A 25,205-nucleotide genomic window follows, 5' to 3' on the forward strand; every position below is an offset into this window, starting at 1 on the left:
TCCATTGCTGTCTGCAACTGATACAGGATTCTGGTCCCCTTGTGTCACTGTGGACTTTGTAGTTTGAAGCCAAATATCTTCTTCAAGCATGCTGTCAGAAAGACCTAAGTCATGTTTCACTTTATGAGTGAATGTCATTCAAATGATTCAGGTTTTATTTTCTTCAGGTGACAAAACCACCAACAGTGAATTTCAAAGAAATGAACTGGAGGAAAATAAATATTCTCTAGTAACTCATGTTTGGACACCATTAAACAGAATCACTAATTATTTTAAAAAACAGGTGCCATCATTTGAAGAATTCACACAAATGACTGTTGGAAGTCACTGCATTTGTGCTTTTTGCAGAGGAAACCTTTTAAGTTATGAGCTGAAAACACATCATATCATAATCTTTCCCTTATCTTAACTGGGTTGTTAAAGGACAAATGTTTGAGATTTTTGAATATACTCTCCTACATTTCAGACAGATATTGGTGTCTGTTCATTTCTACACAATTAAAAACATCCAATACTACAGTCTTAAAACTTGCTTATGTTGTATCATCTGAAGACACCAAAGAGGAGGAAGATTTAGCAGATATATGTGCTTATTTCACTGTTAATTAAACCCAGTGGTGGCAATGCAATACATGTCTGATTTGGAGATTAACAGGAGGGTTAAGTAAAACTATTGCTGGAAGAAATATTTAGATCCTTTACTTAAGTAAAAGTAGCAATACTACAATCTAAAAAAGAATTCTTTATAAATAAAAGTCCTGAATTCAAAACCCTACTGAAGTAAAAGTAAAGAAGTGTTACAGTATCGGGAAAATCAAAAGTACTCATTATGCAGCAGAATGATCTCTGCCAGTGTATATTACTATAAATTACATTATTTCATGACTATTACTAATGCAGCATTTTCGCTGGTTGAGAGGGAGCAAGTTTTAACTAATTTATATACATTTGAGTCAATGCATCACATTATAGGTACACAGATGTTTTGTATGTAAAATCTTAATCTGCAAAGTACTGCACCATAAACTAATAAATGTAGGAAAGTGAAAAGGACAAGAATTCCCTCTGAATTTTAGTGGAGAAGTATAGTAGCATAAAATGGAAATACTCTATCCAGTGTGTAAGTTCCTCAAAATTATACATAAATACAGTACTTGAGAAAAAGTACTTACATACATTCCAACACTGAGTAAAGCAGCTGACTGTCACTTACTTTGTGACAGAGATTATTTATTCACACCCCTGTGTAAGAATAAGAAAAATAAAAGTATGTTGCATGCAAACCATATCCTGAACATGATCAAAACCAGTAAGACTTATAACTGAGGTAATGTGTGAGCGCATCCTCAACTTGAATAGTCCAGTCGTTCATGAGATAAACAAGACATAATGAAATATGACCATTGCCAAGAATGACCTGCTTATGCTCTGTTAAGACACTGACAGCACCATTGTGAGCAAGTGGACATTTGGTTACGTTGTAACCTTGGTTCTCTGAGTGAAGAAACTATCTCTCCACTCCGTTACATACTCCATATGTATGGGATAACTCTTCAGACACCCCATGAGAAGATGGTGCAGCCCACAAGACCAAAACACCAATATGTGACAAACAAACTATTTACAAATGCACACTATTTACATATCAACCAGGTCAAGGCCCCACAAGTCGCAAAGGCCAAGCTTGAGAAGCAGAAAGGCCACTTAGATAAGTCCACAAGTCACAAGACTGAACAAACGAAACAGAAAAAGGCCCAAATGAAGAGCTGATCAGTCTGCCTGATGGCCTTCATTTGCCGGATTTACTCTGCCAAGACGTGGAAAGGGCACAGCAAAGACTGGAGCTGCTCAGCCTCCAGGCCTCTGTCAGGAGAGGAGAATGACTGCAGCTTAACTACTGGGACAGGTGGAATTCAAACTGAACCTTAGGAGGGGATGCCGGGTTGGGGCAGAGGACTACCCCTGACCCACCTGACAGGAACCTGCAGAAGTCACCATGAACCAACAATGCGTGGAGCTAATTGATCCTCCTGGCAGAGGCTATAGCCAGCAGAAATGCTGTCTTAAGGGAAAGTCATTTCAGACTAGCAACCTCAAGGGGCTTGAAGGGGGGATATTAAAGTGCACCAAGGACCAAGTCCAAGTCCAAGTCTCATGGAGGGACTGAAGATACAGTCCCATGAACTGTAAACCTCTGGGCACCTCTAAGGCAACAGGAAATCAAGGAGCAGCCATCTGCAGTCACCAGTACCAGTACGAGTAGGTGGCCCTAGTGGATGGTGCCCGGGCCTCCTGCACAGTCCTCACTACAGGTTCTGGCCAGCCTAAAGCCAGGAGCCTGTCCCTCTCAGGGACCAGGCCACCAGTCTGAGCCCCACCAGGAAGGGGTGTAACAGGGTCCCGCTTGCCTGAGACAGCAAGTCCCTCCGAAATGGGGGCTCCCATGGCATGCCATCTAGGAGAGGTGGGATGCCATGTGGGGCCAAAAAGCAGCCACCAGAATCAGCCTCGTCCCATCCACCTGAATCCTCCGGAGAAGGGGCTGGAGAAGAGTGAAAGAAGGGAAGGCATAGAGCAGACCCAGAGGCCACGGGTGTGCTAGAGCCTAGCCCCCCCCTGTCTCTTGATATAGGCTGCTGTGACTGTGCTGTTGGCCCTGATAATGACATGGTGAGCCCTCAGCCTCAGCAGCTACTGTCGGAGCACAAGAAGAACAGTCCTCAGTTCCAGGACATTTATGTGTTGAGTCAGTTAATGGCCGCCCTAGACCACTGGTCCCAGAACAATCCCCCTTTGCTGTATTGGCTGAATCCTTCCACCAGGAGAGGGCGCCATGAGGCCTCTGTGAGACCACAGACTCGGTCTGGTGAGACAACTGTGGATGCAGACCCAAGCTCAGCAGGCACCGCTGGAGAGGTCGCATGTGCAGCAGGGCAAGAGGGACCACGTGTACCATGGCAGCCATCAGGCCCATGAGATGAAGGCAGAGCCCCCAGTTGACCCAAAAAAGCAGCTGGAAGTGTCCGAGGCAGGCTGCATAGGCCCGCTGCCTCTCCAGAGTCAGCATGTCCAGAGTCCAGGAACATGCCTAGGAATGTTGTTACCTGGGAAGGCTGGAGTTTGCTCTTCCCACAGTTCAGGCACAGGCCCAGGGCGTGGATTTACTCCAAGAGCAGGGCCACATGACGGTGGCATTGTTCCTCTGAGGCCACACAGACCAGCCAATCATAGAGATAATTGAGGATCCTGAGCCCTCACTGCCTCATGGGTGCAAGGGCTGCATCCATGCAGTGAGTGAATGTCCGGGGAGCCAGAGATTTGCGAAAAGGCAAGACCTAAAACTCGAATATCCTGCACTCAAAGCTGAAGCTCAGGAAGCGCCAGTGCCCCCACCAGATGGGTATCTGGAAGTATGCATCCTTGAGGTTGATGGTTGCAAAACAGTCCCTTGCAGTGATGGCCTGCCACACCTTGAGAACTATCAACATCCTTCAACACAGGGGGTGAAGATACTTGTTGATCCTCCTGAGGTCCAGAATCCATCCAGCTTGGGGACCAACAAATAGTGGAGAAAAACCCTGCCTGTTGATTCCTGCGCTCCACCTCCTGTATGGCATTCCACTTCAGTTCTGCTTGCAGGACCTCTACATGTCGAGTACTGGTCACAGTAGTGAAAGTGGCCAACCTTGTGACAGGAGGTCTGTGAGAAAACCGCAAATGATATCCATGGATCATGGTGATCATGACCCACTGGTCCACCCCAAAAGCCAACCAAGCCACCCTGCAGCGATTCTTTAACAGGGGGTGCTGGCTGGCCAGAGTTTGGGAATTGCCCAGAAGGGGGGGGGGGGATGCTTTGCTGAATAATTTATTTGTATTCAGGCACACCCCTAGTATACACAAACACTACTCTGAAAACAGGTTCACAAAAGAATCCAGTGTGGCCAGTGACACAGCGTCAGCATCATACAGACTTGAAATAGTCTATCTATTTGAACTATCCCAACCAATAAAGGCTGTTCTTTGAAAGTAGGCTGATGAACTCATGTAGTACCTCAGTAATACTTTACCATTATCACTGTTATGCAAAGCTTCCTCTTCTGTGTGGGATGTGATCTGTACAGTAAATGGTCTAAGTTAAACACATGAACACCCCAACCTCCACACCCCTATTTTGCGCTTCACTACATACAGAGCGCACCACCTCCTCTATTAACACTGAGCATACAGTAAAACATGAGGTGTGATTTCATCAATTAAAATGTTATTTCAAAGGAAACTATGCTGGTAAAGCTGTTGTTGGAGTGGAGCTGTTGTTGGTTTCTTAGTAAACAGTGGGCACAGTGTTAGACAGTCAGTTAAGGTGGCATGTAAACAGGGATAATTACTGTACCTGTCCATACATCTTCTCTGGAACCTCTTTCATCCAGCACTTTATCAATCTAGTGTTGAGAGCCTGACTCACTCTCTCTTATTTTATGTGCAGGCTTTAGTGTTTATCACTGTAGGACAGCCACAGCCTGAGCAGCACAGTTAATATCTGATCGCATGTTATTGGAGTGGAACACAAGGACTCAGTGTTTTCTGACCAGGGATTGTTATCTGTATTCAAACCTGAACTGTGCAACTACTTAACTTAATTTTAGGTAGGCTTATTCAACTTATTGGGCTACCTTGATGTTTTTTGTAGATCCCCTGTGTCGGAATAAGAGGTTCCAATATATCTAGCCCAAAGAACCACTTACTGATAAAAAAGTGAAATATGTCATTAACAGCAACTTCTTTCCCTGTGTTCCAAGTGAAAAAACAAAAACAAAACAATAATAAAAAAATAAAAAACATTCATATACACATCACATATAAGAAGTACAACAAGAGCACCCCCAGACAACATCTCATTTCTTTTTTTCATTCCCTTGACTCACTTTAAACCTGGAATAATGTCCTCTGCAAAGGCCTTTTATTGTACATACTGGAGATATCTTCCATTGCTTGCAGAGAAACATTCTTCAAACACAAAAGGACACCCAGTAACGCTGACTATTACTTTTGAATTCACAAGTCTGTCATCAGCTCTGAAAATATTAAATCATCTATCAAGCAATTATTGCTCCTCCGGCGTTGCTGCAAAATGTCTTTAATAATGATAGCACCTAAAGCTCAACAGTTAGAGTGTATTATTCAGCAGCAGATGAGTCATATTTCTCTCAGTTAATCTCAGCAATTACTCCACTGCTTCATCTTGTAAAGTTTAAATACGTACTTATCCTAATAAGCTGCATCAAGTCCTGTATTTGAAAGGTTCACATACTGTTTGGGTCCAAAAAGCATTTTAAAGGCTCAGCTCTAAAGTCATCAAGGGAGTAAGGAGTGGGTTTAAAGATATAATATTTTTTAAGATGTTCCTAACTAAATCACATTTGTTTTGAAATGACCAGTGAAAATACATGCACCTAGCAATATGTCAGGGGCAATGTCTTTCAGTTGAGACTGAAAAATTTCCACAAATATTAAATGGATTGCCACTGTACGATGTACAGTATTAGGGCCACACTAAGAGAAATTTTTTCAAATTAGTTTTTTTAAATTACGAGAATCAAGTCATAATATTAAAAGAATATTGTTGTAATATTTTGAGAATTGAGTCATAATATAACAAGAAAAAACTATTTATTGTATGAGAAAAAGGCTTAATAGTTGATAGAGCTGTCAAGAGTTATTATTAGACTACCAGCTCAACCAAATGTAACAGCTTGAGCCCAGCAGACGTTGTTTGTCTCAGACGACTTGCCATAGAGTCAACAGGTAACGTATTAATCATTTCGTCATTTGATAAATACAGTTTTGCTTGCTGAGCCAACAGAGTTACTGTTTCATTACGTTATTTGACACTACATGAGAGATTATTTCTAACTTTCTTAATGGATTTACACTAGCAAAGACATACAACATCTTTTCATGTACGCCTAACAGAATTACAACAGATATGATGTGAGGCATTAACTGGGGCTATAGTCTACATTTGTTGTTACTGCTAGTCCAATCCAGTTCATGATCCACAGTAGGCCTAGGTAACATTATGTGAATTTCATCTTGCCATTCTTGTATGTAACATTAAAATACTTTGTTCAAATTAAGGCTACGGTCTTGCATGACCCACTCAATTTAGGCTGCTGTCTACTTTATCTCTCTAAAGTACCGCACTACTGCGCTAGAAACAGATTTGTTTGTCTTTAGTACCTGAAGCCTAAGCCTCCAGAAGACAGTAGGAAAATAGCAGACCAGATAGACAGAAACTGTTTCATACCCAGTTCTAGGTTTTTGAGACTTAAGTTTAAGCTTAGCTTTGTTTTGAGTAATGTAATGTTTGATAGCCAATGGTAGCTAAGTAAGATGTCTGTTCACGGGACAATAGAATTAAACAAATTAATATTTCACAAGTCATACATCACGATGAACTGAAATAATACCTTTCTTGTCCTGTTTCCAGTGGTGGCAGTATGCACCTTGAACAAAATGGATACCGCTAATAAGTGCGAAAAGAAGAAGAGGAAGACCTGCATTGCAATAGGTACATATTAGGTTAAATATACTGGTTTGATAAACAGAATGTTATATTGGCAATATTTTCCAAATCATTCAGTTCATCATCAAGGTATCTAGTATAGGCCTACTGAAAGTATCATTTTGTTTACATACTGTATACTACATAGGCTACCATACTTTGGTTGAAAATACTGTACTGATACAGCTTTAGTCAACAATGTTACCACTACAGACTGTGGACATCTTTGGGAAGGCATAGATTATATTGTTTTACACAGCAGCTTCATATTGTTTTACACAGTCAAATACAGTAATTGTAAAAGCCTGTGCTGATCCTGAGCATCTAGTGCAACACATTTTTTTTTTGTTGCCCAATTTCACCTTTTAATAAGTCAACAGTGCTGTGATCTTTACCGAGGCTTGATATTTTTTTCAAATGCTCTTGGGTGCTGCAATAATGGGAAGATATGTCCAAATACTCAGATTTTTTTCATATTAAAATGAAATCTTCGTAAATTTAGACGGAAATTAAGCTGTCCCATTGTTTAGTTTACTCCACAGGTCCATGATAGCAGAGAAACTATGAGAAATTGTGACTTTCCTGAGAGGTTGAGGTTTCTTAGAGGAAACAATCAATTGGATTGAACAGCAAAAGGTACTGTTATGATATAAGATGAACCAGTCAATTGGCGAGTCTCCTAGTTCCCTTATGTAACTCTGAAAGGAATCTTCAGAATTAAATTTTCCTGGCCATAATTAGTAACCAAGATATTTGATAGAATACAGGTTACAACAATTTATGCATGTCAGCTTATCCTACTTTTTTAATTTTCAGTTTAGGCCCTCTTTGATAGCTGTAATCATGCATGCTTTGTCATGTATTTTTATTGTTTATATTTTTAAGTCAGTCTCCCAAAGCATACAGTTTCTAGCGCAGTAGTGCAGTACTTTATTTTCTGCTTAGCTACTGATGTGTTTGAGTGTTTTATTACTGACTGAACATCTCTGCTTGTTATCTTCTTGTGTATAATTTGTTACTTCAGGTAAAACCATCTGCCTGATATATAGAATATAGAGTAGCACAGAAGTGATAGTGGTCATAAATGACCTACTTAGTTTAAACAACAGTGTTTCTTTTGGACTTTTTCTTTAGTCGTCTTGTTTTTACTTTCACACTGATAAGGCACTTATTGTACTCTTATATCTTAAGTTAACAGACATGTGTCCTCCCTATTTGCAGACAGATAGGGATGTCATCCTGCTAATGGAAGATGCTCAACTGGAAAATTATTTTCCATTATTTGGAGACAGGATTGCTTTTTGCAATTTTTGCAAGCGTCAATAACAATCAACAAAGCGGAAGCAGGGTCTTTTTTCAAAAGCTAAGGGAGAAGCTCAGACTTAGAAAGGAAAACCACAAGGGGACAGAGGAGACAGAAACATCCAGCAAAACCAAAAGTAGAGCAATACCGTCCACAAAAACTATTGAAATAGGATGGGTTCACATCAATGACAAATTAACAAAACAAGTCAGAGCAACGCAAGATGGGGGGGACAAGAAAGGTCACAATCAACCTTTAGACGAGTTTTGATAGATACTAAAACAAAGAACGGCACCATTCTTTCCAGATGGAGAATCTAGCAAAGGTCTCAAATCTGATCTTGAATTTGATGTTTGGGACTTCAAGCAAAATCCTCCTCCAAAGGATGTCTCCATCAAAGTGACTGTTAAACTCTCACCTCTGCGCTTCTACATAGCAACTCAACCAAAACCACCGCTGGGTGAAGAGTCTGATGGTGACCCTGTGACTGTTATGTCTCTGAGCCTGATTTAGTGCCAGATGATGAATGATCAGCAAATGACTTCACAATAGACAGAAATTATCAGCAAGATTGGATAGATGAGCCCCCCATGACTCCCTTCCAGAGGTGTTGTTGCTGTCTTCAGTAACCAGAGAAAACCGTGCAAGCTCAAGTCGAGAAGCAAGAACACTTGTCAATGTCATCAGTGATCCCATGGATTTCTCTGTGGATACTAAATATACTATTTTAGAGGATGTGATATATGCAGACACCTCTGACCCTGAGATCATTTTTGGTGCACAACATACAGTGAATGATGACTTCTCCAGTGACACACTGATCAATCAATTTCATAAGTTCCCTCAAAGCCCTCTTAATATTTTGCCTGAAATAACTTTGGTCTTGCACCACTCAAACAGCTTCAGTGAAATGATAGAGGCATTTTCTTACCCTGAGCTTTTGAACAAAACATTACAGTGAGATGTCTACTTCCTGACAACTTAGTAGAAAAGGGTAGCGGGTCCGATGTAGTCAGAGATGTGTACAGTAGCTTCTTGGCAGAACTTTATGAACGTTGTGCCCTTGGAACAACTTTGCCCATGATTTCTGTGCTGCTACATGGAAAGCAACTGAGAAAATTCTTCTGAAAGAATTTCAAGATTGCCAGTAATTGCCAATCAAGCTTGATCCACCTTTTCTTGAGGAAATGCTTCTTGGGGGAGCGCAGAGTGACCTAAAGCTCCCAAGAGCAAGATGTCCTCAGGCACTTTTTAGATGATTTTCTGTTGATACTGATGACCTTCTAGAAGTGCTTGACAGCTATGAATGTAGGAAGAGGGTCACTGCTACTATTGGGCAAAATATCTCACAAGGAACCAAATGCCTCACAAAAACCAATGTTTGTCATTGACTACTTGAGGGAGATTACCTCGAACCAACACCAAAGAAAGTAGGGATATTAAGCTTTCCTACAGGGATGACATCCAAGGAAGCAGAGGTGGCACAGCACCTGAAAAGATAAGTCAGGGAACTTAATAAGGAAAAAGCTTGGGAGATTTTTCAGGTTCTGCGCAGGCTCTGATTTGTTGGTATCTGGTGTTATTAAGGTAAAGTTTACAGTTCAGACCAAGTTTAGAAGAAGACCAGTTGGACGCACATGTGGGAAATGTACGTCTGGGTAATGGACATTGTGTAGTGAGGAATTATGATGTCAAGTGTTGCAGTCTGAATACTTTCACTTTTAAATAGGGTGAAACAATTATTTTTATTCCTTTGTACACATTGTGCAAACAAACACATATTCATTAAACACATTGCCATATGTTTCATATAAGCACACAGATTCAACCACACAAATGCTCATTTAATAGAGAAGGCTGTTCTATGACACTCACTGTTCACTATCTCGATTACAGAGAAACTGAATGAATGTTCTGTTATGATCAACTTGTTATGTTGCTAATGAGTGAAGCAGGTAAATATCATTCATGGTCAAGGATTAATAAAACATTTCACAGACAAGAGTGTTCTTTGGGTCATTTGCAAATTCCTTGTGTAAGGAAGTTTTGTGATGAATGGCCATTTTTTGTGTACTTCAAAAATTTGTAATAAATATTTTTGATATCATTGTTTTATGGATGACTCATTTCTTAATGATAATAGCATTTGGGAAAGATTTTAAATGTTTGTTCTGCAATAGTGGGCTACATACATTTACACAGTACTAAAGGAAATTTGAGGTGCTAGTACTTTAAATAAGAATTTCCATCCATTCCATTCTACTTTATATTTGAACTCCACATCAATCCAGAGGGAAATATGAAATAACTTACAGCAGGCATTTTTCTGCATTATGAGCACTTACATTTGATATTTAAAGTACATTTTTTCTGATTTACTGATGTGATATTTTGAAAGCATTATTTTTACTTGTAATGGAGTATTTTCACAGTTTCTTATTACAACTTTTACAAAAGTAAAGGATGTGAATACTTCTTCCACCTCTTACTCTGGCAGATTGGTTGAGGCATAATAATAAGGTCATTGCTAATGTTACAGCAATTCAATATTGATTTTAAATACAATGGTTAAGAGACCGTTTTAATAATCAAGATTCCATTGTTTTTAGGCTGCATTCACACCAAATCAGGTGGTGCAGCGTTCAGCCACAGGGTCGAGCGGAGGTGTGTTGGTTTGTGGGCGTGTTTATTTGTGCTCTAGAATGTAACCGCTGTGAAACAATCAGAAAATAATGTTTTATTGATCTGATTCACCGGCTTTCTCGCTACTAGTGCTCCCTCTCTTCATTCACTCTCTAGCTCGCTCGCCCACAGCTGCTCTCTCTCTTTCGCTCTCTCTCTCTCTCTCTTTTTCTCTCATCTTTTTTAAAATGAGTCGGGAAGCCGACCGCAAAGTCTAACTTTAACGTTATCAAGCAAAAAGAAATGTCCTCCCCTTGTCTTAGTAACATCTTTGTCCTCCCTCATGGCAGAATTTACAACTCTTGTCAGTCTGATCTCCAGCTGTGATTGGCCACCGCAGCCTTCAGCCACAGTGACGTTGGGTTGCGTTTCTCCAAAAGTTGACTCTGGCTCAACTTTTGGTGTGAATGCAGCCTTACATTGAGTTTTAGGGAACTTATTGAAAAATATTGATACAGTTGGACTGTTTTACCTGTACAGTAAATGCTTAGCCCTACTCGTTATATCAAACTCCAATTAAATCCAAGTTGCATTATTTTTAGGTCTCTATCCTTTTACCAAATGAAAAATTGTGAAAATCTTATGCTTCATCTATAAAAAATATTATTATTATTAATAAATTACATGTGTTCAAACATTATGCAATGTGTGCACCGTATTTATAAAGATAGACCTGCTAAAGTTTCTGTAGGCTATCATGGCAACCTCTCAATGACTTCATATTGGACTGTATTTTCTATTTGTAATTAAAAAACAATGTGCACATTGTGAGGGCCAATTTAACCATTTTCAAGTATGTAATTTCATACAACAATACAGTTCCGCTGCAGTATATGCATCCACAGGAGCATTCCAACCATTTTCATCCATAAGGAGAATGCAGAGCTCGAAAACAGTTTCATCACAGGCGCACTGCCCTTTTGGGGTGAACTCCTTGCCAACAGCAACCTCCTCTGATAGAACAGGCTGGAGTTTGTCCTCTGCTGCTCCATAGAGTTGTGGAATGCAGAACATGAGAATGGGGCATCCTCCATGCTTCCCATGGGCAGGCCTTGGTCTTATTTGGTGTGTATTCCATGTTCTTACAACCTCATCCAGTTCATCCTGCATGACAATAAACATCCAATTAAAATGCTTGCAGTCAACCATTTTTAATACTGTCACATAAAAAATGGAAAATGTATCTTAACAGTCCCTAGACTGGTATGAAATGAAAAAGCCACTAATGTCACACTGGGTTTTTGGAATTTGTCTGACATCTGCAAAATGTTTGAAGAAACTGCTACTAGGAAGTGATATGGGATTATTTCAACCTTAAAAGTAAAGTAAACTCTGGGTGCACACCTAGACAGTGTGATGCGCCTGTAACTGTGGTAGGCAGAGATGATCTGACATGCACTGCTTTGTAATATGTATGTTAAGCAAGCTTAGCCTACAGATTATCTATGATTGCATGAATGTTTGTCATTAGAAGTCACTTGTGAAATGTCCATCATATCTGAAAGTTTGAAAAATGTTCATCCAAAATTGTACACTCTGTTTACGCAGGACCCCCCACCATGAGTCCATCCATTGACCACATAATGGTCTGCATGATCCCTACACAGGAATATGCAGCTTTATTTCTCTGACGTGCCCATTTTCCGTAACTGGGTCGGTCAGCCCGCAGCTGTGTGGACAGCCTCCACTATGCGTCACTGTGTTCATGAAGTAGTCTACAATTACCTTGGGGTCACTGTTAGTGTTATATACTTCCATCCATGTTATGTGATGACTAAATCCATCAATGCAGCCATTAATTGCAATGCCATATGGCTTCAGTTTATCATATGAATCCATATGCCACAATGCGTTGGGGTTGTACTGTCAATGACAGAGATGCCATGCTTGCTGGAGTTCCACCCCCTCTGGAACCAAAATATTCTCATTGTTTCCTGAGAAACTACAAAACCTCTCTGAATAGCACACAGATGTAACCACCGGTAGCCTTGCAGTCAACCACTTCCAGCCATTTCCTCTTCCACAAAAGAGGCAATTTCTTACAAGTTTGTGTGGTTCTTTCTTCGGAATAGAGACAATGGTTTGCACAACATTTCAAAGTCCTGACACTCATAATAATCTGTGATGATGCGCAAAAAGGTTAAGTATTTTATTATTTATGAAACCGATACTAAAGTAAAACTTCCCAAGATGCTCCACATTCCTCATTTTAATGCAGGCTCCTCTCTTTCTTGTAACAAGAGTTTATTCTCATAAAAATTCTCGTTCTCATAAAATTCTTGTAAATTCTTTGTAATTCTCATAATATTACAGCTTTATTCTCATAATATTACAACTTTATTCTCATAATATTATGACTTATTTTTATATTGTTGTAATTAAAAAACAACAAAGAATTCTCTTAGTGTGGCCTTAACTGTCATATCATTGAACCAATATTTTTGATAACCAGACAATATATTCTAAAACTTTAGTGATCCCCTGACTATTCATCTAGCACTACCAGCAGGTCAAAGTTTGCTCTTGTCCAATTAAACATCTCAATATCTTCTCAAAGGACTGGCACAAAATTTGGTACTGATAATCATGGTTCCAAGACAATGTACCCTAAAAACTTTGGTGATCCACTGATTCTTCATCCAGTGCCACAATGAGGTATGATGGCAGGGAATGGATGAGAAAACAAATGGATCTAGCTCAAGTGTGATCATTTAACATGAATAGGAAACTTTGGTCACATGATAACAGATGTTCGTATATGGGGGTATTGTAACTCCTGTCTTGATTCAAAGATGGCCTTTTTGATTGTTACATGTCTGGAAGGCACTCTGGGCCAACAGTTTAAGGAGTGGAAGACAAGATTCCCATTCTGACTTCAGACCAGGACAGTCACTGCCAACCGAACAAGGACCAACAGAAGGATCTCAGCAGGGCTCCCTTTCATGGCTGGACTGTCAGACTGTCAGCACTTAACACAAACCAATCAACACCTTCAAGGAAAATACATTTTGGGATATATGCTCATTCACTTTCTTTCTGATAATAAGAGGGCAAGATTCATTCCAGTCTCATGTCTGCACAGTACATTTGAAGCCAGCCGCCGGTTAGCAGAGAGAAACAGCTAGCCTGTCTGGTCCATATTAAACCAGATTTAGCCATATTTAGTCAAGTTAGATCACATTTAATGAGGCCCATTCCAACCTAATATTTGTCCTTTGGGGAACTGATGCAAAAGAGTTGACTTAAATTGGACACAATAATGCATCCAACACTCATTATCATATTCGCTGAATGTTGAATAGTGAGACACAGAATCAAACTTAATCTCCAAACTTTAATTACATATTTAAGTATCATTTAACCAACTCATTCAACCTTGTTGTAGCAACTCTCTAGATCTCTTATGCTTTCAGACACACACATGCATGCACACACACATTGGTACACACACGTTGTCTGATCCAGGCTTTACCTCTTTTTGTTTTTATTTTCAATGGCCCAAAGGCTTTTGCCTGTGTACACTCACTCATACACACACACACACACACATACTAACTGTCTCACGTCGTCCTCTTTCTGTTTCCATCTGACAGATGTAGACGCTCAGTACTCACTAACCCGGGCTCAGCGCGTCAGGGCTGCCATGTTCCCGGAGACCTTGGTGGAGGGGGAGGCGGCCATGCCTGTCCAATCAGATCCCTCGCAGCAGAGCAATGTGCAACGACTGGCTGAGCCCTCCCAGTTGCTAAAGACAGCCATCGTCCACCTGATAAACTACCAGGACGATGCCGAGCTTGCCACCAGAGCGGTGCCAGAGCTCACCAAGCTGCTGGCTGACGAGGATCCGGTACACCACCATCACACTGAATAACTCAGGGTTTGCAATTTGAGCTTTTGAACACACACATGTTCTATTGTACAGTTATTTCCTTCAATCTATAGGTTGTGGTGAACAAGGCAGCCATGATAGTAAACCAGCTGACCCGTAAAGAGGCCAGTCGTCGGGTGCTGGTGCAGTCTCCGGCCATGGTGGGTGCTGTGGTGCGTGCCATGACGACGGCGGTTGACATGGAGACAGCTCGTTGCGCAGCCAGTGTGCTCCACAGCCTGTCGCATCAGAGGGAGGGACTGCTGGCCATATTCAAGTCTGGAGGGATACCAGCACTGGTCCGCATGCTAAGGTACAAAAATTTTGGATTTAGAGTACATAATAATAAAGTACAACAAAAAATATACTGATGATTTTGTATTGCCAGTAGAAGAGCTAAAAATGGTAAAATGGTAAATGGACTGTATTTGTATAGCGCCTTTCTAGTCTTCCGACCACTCAAAGTGCTTTTACACTGCGAGTCACATTCACCTATTCATGCACATTCATATGCTGAATGGGCACAGGGGCTACCATACAAAGTCCCAACCAGCCCATCAGAGGGAACTAACCATTCACACACATGCATACACTGATGGCACAGCCATCACAAGCAATTTGGGGTTCAGTATCTTGCCCAAGGACACTTCGACATGAGGACTGGAGGAGCCAGGAATTGAACCGCTGATCTGCAGATTGGTGGACAACCTGCTCTACCTCTTGAGCCACAGTTGCCCCAAAATAGTGTCATTAAATTGAAAATAGTTGTTCCTGCTAAATGTGAAAAATTAAAAAATGTGAGGAGCATGATGTTGGGTAAGCTCTTAAAATCAGAGCTAAGAGTTTCATGTCTATGGAAATTTGCTCAGGGTACTGACTTGTGTAGAAAAAATCAACTAGCAACTAAGATCAATGGTCCGCAGCATTTTTATATTAGAAAGTTAACTGCATTAATGAATGAATGAATTAATTTGAAAGCATTGCACAGTCTACCACCTGTATGAGAATAACAAAAATAAGGAGGAGGTGGAGTCAGGCGTGGACTTTACCATTAAGCAAGGTAGGCAACTGCCTTGGGCCCTCAGCTAAAAGCTATAGTTGGCTATAGATTTATTATGATGTTATGATGATATGAAAAATATTGAATTATGTTGTTATCTTAATTCACTGTACCCCAAAATAACTTATCCCAGGGCACTTAAAAAATATGCAACTGTATACTTCTACTTCTACTTAAGAGGAAAACATTGTACCACTACATTTACCTGACAGATAAATGTTACTGGTTATGTTACAGATTCAGATTTTACTAAAGAAATATAAAAAAATAAAATATGATGCATAATCATTCATTAAATATCCAGCATTATATAAGAATGAAAAGCCCCACCTTGAAACCAAGTTCAGTACATGTAGGTACATTTTAATAGTTAATAGTTTTGCTTCAGAAAAAAGTTTTGAGTACTTCCTCTACCACTGCCTGTACTGACATTCCCAATTAGAGAGAGGGTGAAAATAAAACAAGGCAAAGTTTGCCTGGGGCCCCCAAATCACTTAATTTGCAATGCAATCATTTCAACAATATTTAAACAATGAACAATATTCCCAATAAGATCAGATTCACTGACTGTACACTCTGTACCCTGCCTAAAATTCATATGGTCATCAACCTATCAGCCCAATATATTTTAAATGTAACTCCGGAAAACTCAGCATTTATTACCAAAATAAAACTGATATGTGCTAAAACAATAGTGATGTTGATAAATAATATTTCAGTTTAACTTTCCTTTATTGGCAACCACCACAGCATTCATATATGCACAAGAGCACTGTGTTGCATGGAATGCTCATTAATGACTAGGGCAATACTTAACTTTACTCTACTGTAAATGTAAATGCATACAGATGGAGAGGGGGAGGAGGAGAGAGGAACTCAGTGCATCATGGGAAGTCCCACGGCAGTTTAGGCCTATAGCAGCATTACTAGGGGCTGGTCCTAGGCAAGCCTGGTTGGCCCTAACTATAAGCTTTATCAAAAAGAAAAGTTTTAAGCCTACTCTTAAACGTAGAGAGGGTGTCTGCCCCCCGGAAAGATAGTTCCACAGGAGTGGAACCACGTGATAGCAGAAGACTATGCCTCCCATTCTACTTGCGGAGATTCTAGGAACCACAAGTAAGCCTGCATTCTGGGAGCACAGTGTTCTAGTGTTCTAGGGTACTATCCCCTCTTCTCATTTCTCAGTTTGTACATCCTCAATTCCTTTCCTCACCTCCTCTCCTCGTGTCTTAGTCCCTCCCACCTGAGATGTGTGCGGAGGAAGCAAGGGAGAGACACAAGAAGAGAGGAGTCGAGCCAACAGGCATTTAACAAAATGAGACATCCTTGCTTCGGAGCTGTCATGTCAATAAATGTTGCGGCAGAGCTGCATCATCTGTCCAATGTTTTGTTACAGCTATGATCTCGGACAGATGAGCATAACAGTTTTCATGACAATGTATATATTTACTTTTAATTCAAATCACAATGTGGCATAATATGACAAGAATGTACGGATGTCATACATTGCTATATTTGGTTTAACACACACGCGCGCACACACATATATCCTTTATATATTTTATTGTGTGAAGCACTACAAATGGTTTGTATATTCCATCTGTGTGTCACACCTCTTTTATACGTCACAGGTGCCGAAAAGACCTCCGCAAGGGATACACTTGTGTATCCTCGCTCATAGCTCCTCTGGCAAGCCTCCTCTCTCCTCGCTCCTCTCTCCTCCAGATGCATTTTAGGAATTGAGACATCCTTAAACATGACATGCTGAGATCATTTTTCAGGTCATGGGCAGGAGGACAGGGGAGAGAGGAGACGAGTAGGCACAAAATAGAGAAATGAGAATGAGCTCTTTAGGATATGATGGTGCCTGACCATTAAGGGCTTTGTAGGTGAGGAGAAGGATTTTAAATTCTATTCTAGATTTTACAGGAAGCCAATGCAGCGAAGCTAAAATGGGAGAAATATTATCTCTTATTCTAGTTTTTTGTCAGTACACGTGCAGCTGCATTTTGGACCAGCTGCACAGTCTCTAGAGACTTGTTAGGGCAGCCTGATAATAAGGAATTGCGATAATACAGCCTAAAAGTAACAAATGTGTGACTAGTTTTTCTGCATCTTTTTGAGACAGGATGTGCCTGATTTTTGCAATATTATGCAAGTGAAAAAAAGGCAGTCCTTGAAATTTGTTTTATGTGGGAGTTAAAGGACACATCCTGATCAAAGATAACTCCCAGATTCCTTATGGTGGTGCTGGAGGCTAGGGTAATGCCATCTAGAGTAGTGATAATGTGTTTCTAAGGTGTTTAGGGCCAAGCACATTAACTTCAGTTTTGTCTGAAGGTCTAAACACACTGGGAGCGATAATTGAATCAATTGATGCTCCTATGGTGCACTGCAAGCATCAGAGTTGAAATTCCAACACCACAGAACCAACACAAATTTGTCATTTTGTCCTCGTATTAAATGCTAGTTGGATGTAATGAATGAATGAAAAGGAGAAATACAGAGGAGGAAAATGAAACTGAAACTAAGAGCGTCAGTGTCCACAGTAAATCATTTGTTGACTGTTTGATGGTTATTTATTTGTGCATTAAAACGTGACTGCCGTGAAATAATCAGAATATAACGTTTTACTTCTCTCATTCGGCGGTTTTGTTCTCACTACTGCTGGTTCTCCTTGCTCGACCACTGCCATGCTGTCTCTCTCTCTCGCTCGCCAGTGCTCAGCTGACTTGCGCTATCTCTCGCTTTTTCGGCTGCAGAGAAAACAGCTTTGGGCGCTGGGTCCTCATTTGACACTCCAAAAATTGAAACAAGGTCGGAGTAGGCGCGTCAAGGCAGTTTGACGCGCGTCATAACACTTCTAGTGCGTGTTCGGCCATTGAAAACAATTGGTGTAATTCAAAACGCGCATGTCAGACACCTCCAGTGCATTTAGGCCTTGAGTTTAGCAGCAGGAAATTGCAGGTCATCCAGGTCTTCAAAGTATCAATGCATGTGTCAGATGCATGACTTACACACCCTCATTTATATGCATGACATGTGAAAAAATATCCCTCAAAGCTTACAATACTATAGTTAGTTTCTAAAATTTATACAACACAGCTTGAAAACAAGTGAATGAAGACATTTTTAGGACCAACCAGCGGACCTTCTGCACAGGCCCCAAACAATCACAAATCACAGACAAGCAGCAGCAACAGGGGTCAATTCCAGCAAACAGGCATAACAAACTCTGAGTCTAACCCTGACTCTGAGTTGATGAACCCCAAGATGGGAAACTCTGAGTTAACAGAAGGACATGCATAGGTTTTATTCTGAGCTGAGGCTCAATTCACTCTGTGTAACATTTGAATGTGAAGGTGAAATCTGCTGTTCAAAGAAATGACGGATGACTGCATAAAAACTTTAAATAGTCCTGAATGACAAACTAATATCCAACCAGGATTTAGATTCTGCCATACAGTAAATTAATTCTACCATTATTTTAAATCCGCTTCGATATTGGCTTTGATACAGCCTGAATGAATGAGGACATGAAACTCTGTAAGAGGGAGGAGACAGAGAGAAACTCATGGTTTGTTGAAGAAAACCTGCAGTGAGCATATTAGCTTCACGGAGTCAGTTACCATGGTAACTGACCCAGAGTTAAATTAGCTCTCTTTCTGGGACTAAAAACCCAAAGTTTCCCTCACCTCAGGGTTAACAAACTCAGATTTTTCACTGGACTCTCTTTCTTGAACACACCCAGGTGATTTAACAACCAGCAAACAACTTATCAAAGCCTCAGCAGGCAACAACACAACAGCTTCAGCATCCAGACAAACAACAAACAGTGCAAATTAAGATCTACAAGCCATCAATAACAACACAGCAAAGAGTTAAATAATGTTAGCCGTTACACACGGACAGTCACAGCAGGACATTTAACCAGTACCAAAGAAACAGAAGTGAGAGAAGAGACAAAGATACAGACAGACACAAAGAGAGTGTATCTGACTCACGTTTTTGAAGTCCATGTTCTGTCTTTCACAGCAATGAAGTAGCATTAACTTACCTGCTCTTGCTCCTGCTCCTTTGCTGGTCTTTTTTTAATGTCCATTTTGGCAACTGCCAAAAAAACTTGAGACAGATGCGATGCTTCACAACACTTGAGCATCACAACTGACAGCCTGTCACAGGTCAAAAATTACATCAATCAGGGCAATGTGTGGCAGCCGTCAGCAACTCAGTGGGCAAGGAGTTCAATGCAGCAATGAGCAGGCACAGCTTACACATCTGTGGCTATGCCGGTGTGTAAGACGTCAAAAGCCAAAAAGGCTGGAAACCACTTGTTTCATTATTAACAATGTGTTGTATTTTAACAGCTTGTTATATTATCCATTGTGTCAAATCTTCATCTGAAAAGTAACTAAGACTGTCAAATAAATGTAGTGGAGTAAAAAGTATAAAGTATAAAGTAGCATAAAATATACAGTATTTGAGTAAATGTACTTAGTTACTTTCCACCACTGGTAGAGATATATCATCAGAGATGCTGAATGATGAAAGACACCCTCTCTTGAAAAATACACTGTGGAACGAAGGCCAGTTGAACAGTTTAGCAGAGGCTAAGGGCCAACACACATAGGCAGAGTCATGGAGCGTTGCATCAATTGATGTTCATAACTCACATCGGGTGTGTCAATGTACCATAGGCCATAGGGGTGAGGCAGGTACTCAATTTTGCATGGGCGTAGATGTGGGTATGGATGGTAGGGACGTGTCCCTACAAATATCAAGGTTTTGCTGGATTGTCCGTACCATTATTTTTACTGATCTCAAACAAGTAGCTGCTTTAACACTGAGTTATGTTAACAGCAAGATCTCTGCGAAGATGCCAGGTTTGTTTTCTGCAAAAAAGTGCGCTATTATGATGGTGAGTGAAAGAGCAGGATATGGAGGATACTCGACCTGATCATCTGGCAACTCTCAACTTCAAGCTGTACACATTGTTGACTAGCAGTAGCCCGGCAGCAGCAGCGGTAGTGGAGTCAGGGAGGTGGAGAATCTGAAGCGGTTAGTATTTATAGTTTAAATGTTTGAAATGTCATAGAATTGAAAACAACTTCACTGGGCAAAACTAAGATTACTTGATATTATATTTTATTTCAGAGCTAAGGTGTTGTTAGCTAATTTGTGATTGTTGCTCAGCCATGTTGTTTAATTAAACAACTTTATTACTGTTGGTGGAAATTCCTCTCAAAAGCAAATTAAGACATCTGGTCCTTTTAAATGAAGAACCAAAGTGTCAGTAACAGTTAAGCTTAGTTAATAAGAATGTTCTGTAATCAATCCAAACATTAGTCTTAGAAATCAGTGGGAGAAATGTTTACTATTTAATACAGTCTCTCCCCTTTTCCATGAGTGGATCAAGAGTAGAGTGCATATGTGTGATTAAGACATGACATTATTTATAAGCTAAATTAGCTGCTTGTCCAGCTGATTTGTTTGTGACCGTCAGGGATCATTTTATGAAAATCCTGTCAGCAGATGCCCGAGCAGCAAGGAGACACACAAACAGGTGAGCTGCAGCCTCTCAGATGAGCTCTGATGTCATAGTAGAAGATCTAGCCATAAGTTCAAGAATTGACTGAAAAATAATACAAACAGAAGTTTTTGAGACGATTTAAAGATAGGTTTGAGCATCACTGTGGCTCTGTCATGAAACTCTTGGGTTTTGTCGCCTAAATTAAGAGATAAATATTAAAAAGACAAATACATCTGATTGACAAGAGCTGTGACACTGTTTACATAAAAGTTGGTAAACTCTTCAAGTAAAGGCGTGGGCTGCCCGTTAAAGGGGAGTTTTTCCTTACCGCGGTTGCCAAGTGCTTGCTCATGGGGGAATTGTTGGGTCTCTCTTTCTGTAAATGAAAGAGTATGGTCTAGATCTGCTCCATGTGAAAAGTGCCCTGAGATGACTTTGTTTGTGATTTGGCGCTATATAAATAAAATTGAATTGAACTGAATTAAATTCACAAACTGAAAGAAGAAGGACAGAATCTCAGGTGAGGTTTGAAAACCTTACAGCAGCAACTGTAGTTACAGAGCAGCACATTACCTACAGGTTTCTTCAAATTTATTATGACAGTCTATAATGTTATTTTTAAATATGAATTTTGGTCTCAGACTTATAGGTAAGTAGTCTATCAATAAAGTAAAATGTAAAAATAAGAGAAGAAAATCACGACACAAGTCAAGTTTCAGGCAAGTCAGAAAATGTAAAGTAAACATTTTGCAGAGTCAGGCTCAAGTACAAGTACACATATACAATTATTACTGCCAGGTTGTAAATTTAGAAACCTTTTGACTTTCAACATGGAAACCAGACATCAACTGAAAAGTATCAGTAGCAGATGAGGCTAACAGGCTAGCATTTCCTTTCCAACCCACAGGCAGGGCTGTATAGTTAATCCCTTACACTGAGGCTTAACAGGAAGGATAATTCATACTCATAATTGATTTTGGGGCTTAATTTACACAGAAAATGAAAGGAAATTGAATTTAAAAAAAAACAAACTAAAAGAGCTTCAGCGAGAGTGGCAGGGTTGGTGTGTGTGACTTCCATTAATGCTATCTATATGAAGCTTTTCTCTCTCTGTCTCTCTCCACTTCTGCCTGTTAACATGCACTCTCCCACCTTTGCTCTCTCTCTATCTTTTATTTTTTCAGTAAGCTTGGTTTTGTTCTTTTCCATCATCACCCTCTACAACCTCCTGTATCTCTTTATACTTATTTGTGTGTGTGTGTGTGTGTGTGTGTGTGTGTGTGTGTGTGTGTGTGTGTGTAGTCATCTGGTTAGACATAGAAAATAGACAATATCAGAAAAATCCTCTTTCTCCTTCTCCAACAGAATGTTATTCTACAACATTCTCCACTGATGTATGATCTGTGGATAAAAACTCAACATCAAATTCAGAAAGGCTGTGTTGGCAAAATAATAAATTTCTGTATCTTTTCTTTGTGGAGGCTGCTTTATGTCTCTTTTTCTTCATATGTTCTTTTTCCCCCTCATTCTGTTAACTGCCTTTGTCTGTTATCCATTGCAGCAGGTCTAATACTTTGTCAGGAGTATATATAAATCACCTTTTCTCGTGTATGTGTGTGCACAAGGCACGCACATCACACACATTTTCAAGTGCACGTGTAGCCCATGTGTCATGTGATATGTGGTTGTGTATGTTATATCATGTGAGGTGGGAAAGGGTACAAGTCAGGTGGAGGAGTGGTGTTATAAAAAAGGGGGTGGAATTTGGTTTTTGCAGATGTTTTTGTCTTTTTACAAGGTGTGACTGAGGCATGATTTAACAATAAAAAAGGGGATGTATTTGAGTCGTTCAAAGAAAAAAGTTTGTGTTTTTAACAACCTTTTTGTTGGTATATAAGTTGAGAATCAGTCTAGTCATATTATCAACCTTTGACAAAAGGTTGATAATAATAGGTGCCTGTGTTTACATGCTGAGACATTACAATGACATGTCCTCATGAGTATTTGAAAGGATTTTTATCTAATGTCTTTAATGTATTTGACAAAGGTGTGACTGAGGGATGACCTAGCAATAAAAAGAGAGACAGACAACACACAGATACAGTATAGACAGTACTTTTCATCCTGGATATCTTGTTGCTGATGACAAACCGATTCTACAAAGCTTTACACTGTGAGAACATTCCTTTCTTTCATGGGAATCATCATGGTGTTGATATATGGTGAGTATTTAACTATTATTTTAATTATACAAAAAATACCCCAAAACTATGCTACTATCCTTAAGATCTGTCTTAATAGGTGCATACACCAATGGAGAGCAAATAATTGAAGGAGCTTCTACTAACAATGGTGAGTTAATGTTATATATGTTCACCAAAATGGTTCTTGAAGTTAAAAAATAATATAAGAATTTTTTTAACATGCAACACATAATTTTTTGTATGTTGTGTAGATTTGTTTGACCTCTAGAGAAAGTTGAAAGAGAAGTACAACCTAAACAGCTGAAACGCTACAACAAGGACAACAACAGTATGCTGTATTTTCTTTCACATCTAGAAAGACCACAGGATGTGTGATTTTGGTATAAACAAATAAAGATTTTTTTCTTGTTTTGCAGGTTTGGTCAATGATCATAAGGCTGTTGAGAATACTTGCAGAGCCGTCGTCAAATATTATAGGCCTCTGAAACAGTACAATAGACAGAATGACAGCAATTAAATTCTAATTAACATCCCACATGTTTTTAATGGTGCATATGATCTGATCAGTTTTAGAGAATCATTTTAAGTATTCTGTGTCTTTTTTGTTTAAAATTTTTAGCAGAAAAGCTCATCAAAATAAATTCTGTGGTACAAAAATTAGACTCTGCAAGCCATAGCTGTGAAGGTGCACCACCTGCAAAACAACCCAAACTTAGAGGTATGTCTTCATCAATATGTCACTACTTATGTACTTATATAAATAGTTTTGGGATGTAAGTGACTTTGGGCCCGCAATGACTCTTACACCCCTAAGTGTAATGTAAGTGTCTTTGCTAGTTTAAGACTGACGCAGTTGTCATTTTCCCGTCCAGTGCCCACATTGTTTAAATAGCAAATGCACTTACGCCCATCTGAGTGCCTGTGGTCAGGTGCATTGTTGGCACGTTGCTATCTTGAGGAAGCTGAAAGCGATTGCGCGGTTGACCAACTTAAACTTGGTCTTAAGTCAATGGTGCAGTATTTCATTGTTATTTTAAGGGTGCATTATCAAGATAGTAATGTGTCTACATAGGCGGGTGCACAACACGCGTACACTCTGCTTGTTACACACACGCAAAGCAGTGCACAAACATGCAAAAGATTACACATAAAAGGACTACAACATGAAAGTTTATTATTGTGTAGGCTACATTAACATATTTTAAAAAATACATGTCATAATGGCTAGTGATAATGTTTATCAGAATTAACTAATCTCAGAATGACAGATGAAATTGTCTAATACATAGACAATACACGTAGATATTTAAACAGACCCGTCAGGTTGAGGATGTTTGTCAAGACCCAGCAAATGGATATCAACAACGGATCAGACATGGAACGACTATCCTGCTACATCAATACATGAGGACATGATTAAAATTAATGATTTAATTTTTGAACAATATCTAACAAATATCCTTATATTGAGATTACAGTGATCAGGTTTCCATACTTTTAGCAATTAAAACCCTGCTGATTTTACCTGTTACTCCATGACTGGACAAAATTATTTTAAAGAGAACCAAAGCTGTTATTAAAAAAAAAAAACATTCTCAAAAAACAAACTTTTGCAAATTTGCAACAAATTAATGAACAGGATCTTAAAGCTATATGTAACTATTCCACATTAAAATGTCTTAAAACAACTAGACCTATGATATGTATTTTGTTGAGTTGTGTACTTACATTATCCCAAATGTTTCCAACAATTTTCAAACCCAGAGAAATCTGTAATTTTAATCAAGGTCACAGTACGTTTCATTTGGTCGCCTGTCAATGGTGTCATATCCCCTACACCAAAGAGTATACGTGCGCAAGATGCATTCGTAGGCATTATGTTTGTCCACTACAATTGTGTCTACCTAAGAGTATACGCATACAAGATAATACCTCAGCGTTGTAGCTGTTTACCACAATGGCGTCTACCAAAGAGTATACACATGCAAGATAA

At 39.7% G+C, this 25,205-nt stretch overlaps 1 protein-coding gene across 1 annotated transcript in view; it reads left to right on the forward strand.

The window, feature by feature from the left end:
• The first annotated feature begins 2,443 nt into the window (after window positions 1-2,443).
• The window catches only part of LOC122966796 (junction plakoglobin-like), a 99,720-nt gene continuing 76,958 nt past the window's right edge, over window positions 2,444-25,205 (forward strand). The window contains exons 1-5 of the mRNA XM_044331123.1: window positions 2,444-2,593; window positions 2,683-2,844; window positions 2,888-3,059; window positions 14,144-14,397; window positions 14,493-14,731. Of these exons, the coding sequence (XP_044187058.1) occupies window positions 2,444-2,593; window positions 2,683-2,844; window positions 2,888-3,059; window positions 14,144-14,397; window positions 14,493-14,731 (977 nt within the window). The remainder of the gene's footprint in view (window positions 2,594-2,682; window positions 2,845-2,887; window positions 3,060-14,143; window positions 14,398-14,492; window positions 14,732-25,205) is intronic.

Source organism: Thunnus albacares, chromosome 17 (assembly GCF_914725855.1).
Source record: "Thunnus albacares chromosome 17, fThuAlb1.1, whole genome shotgun sequence".
Classification (NCBI taxonomy): domain Eukaryota; kingdom Metazoa; phylum Chordata; class Actinopteri; order Scombriformes; family Scombridae; genus Thunnus; species Thunnus albacares.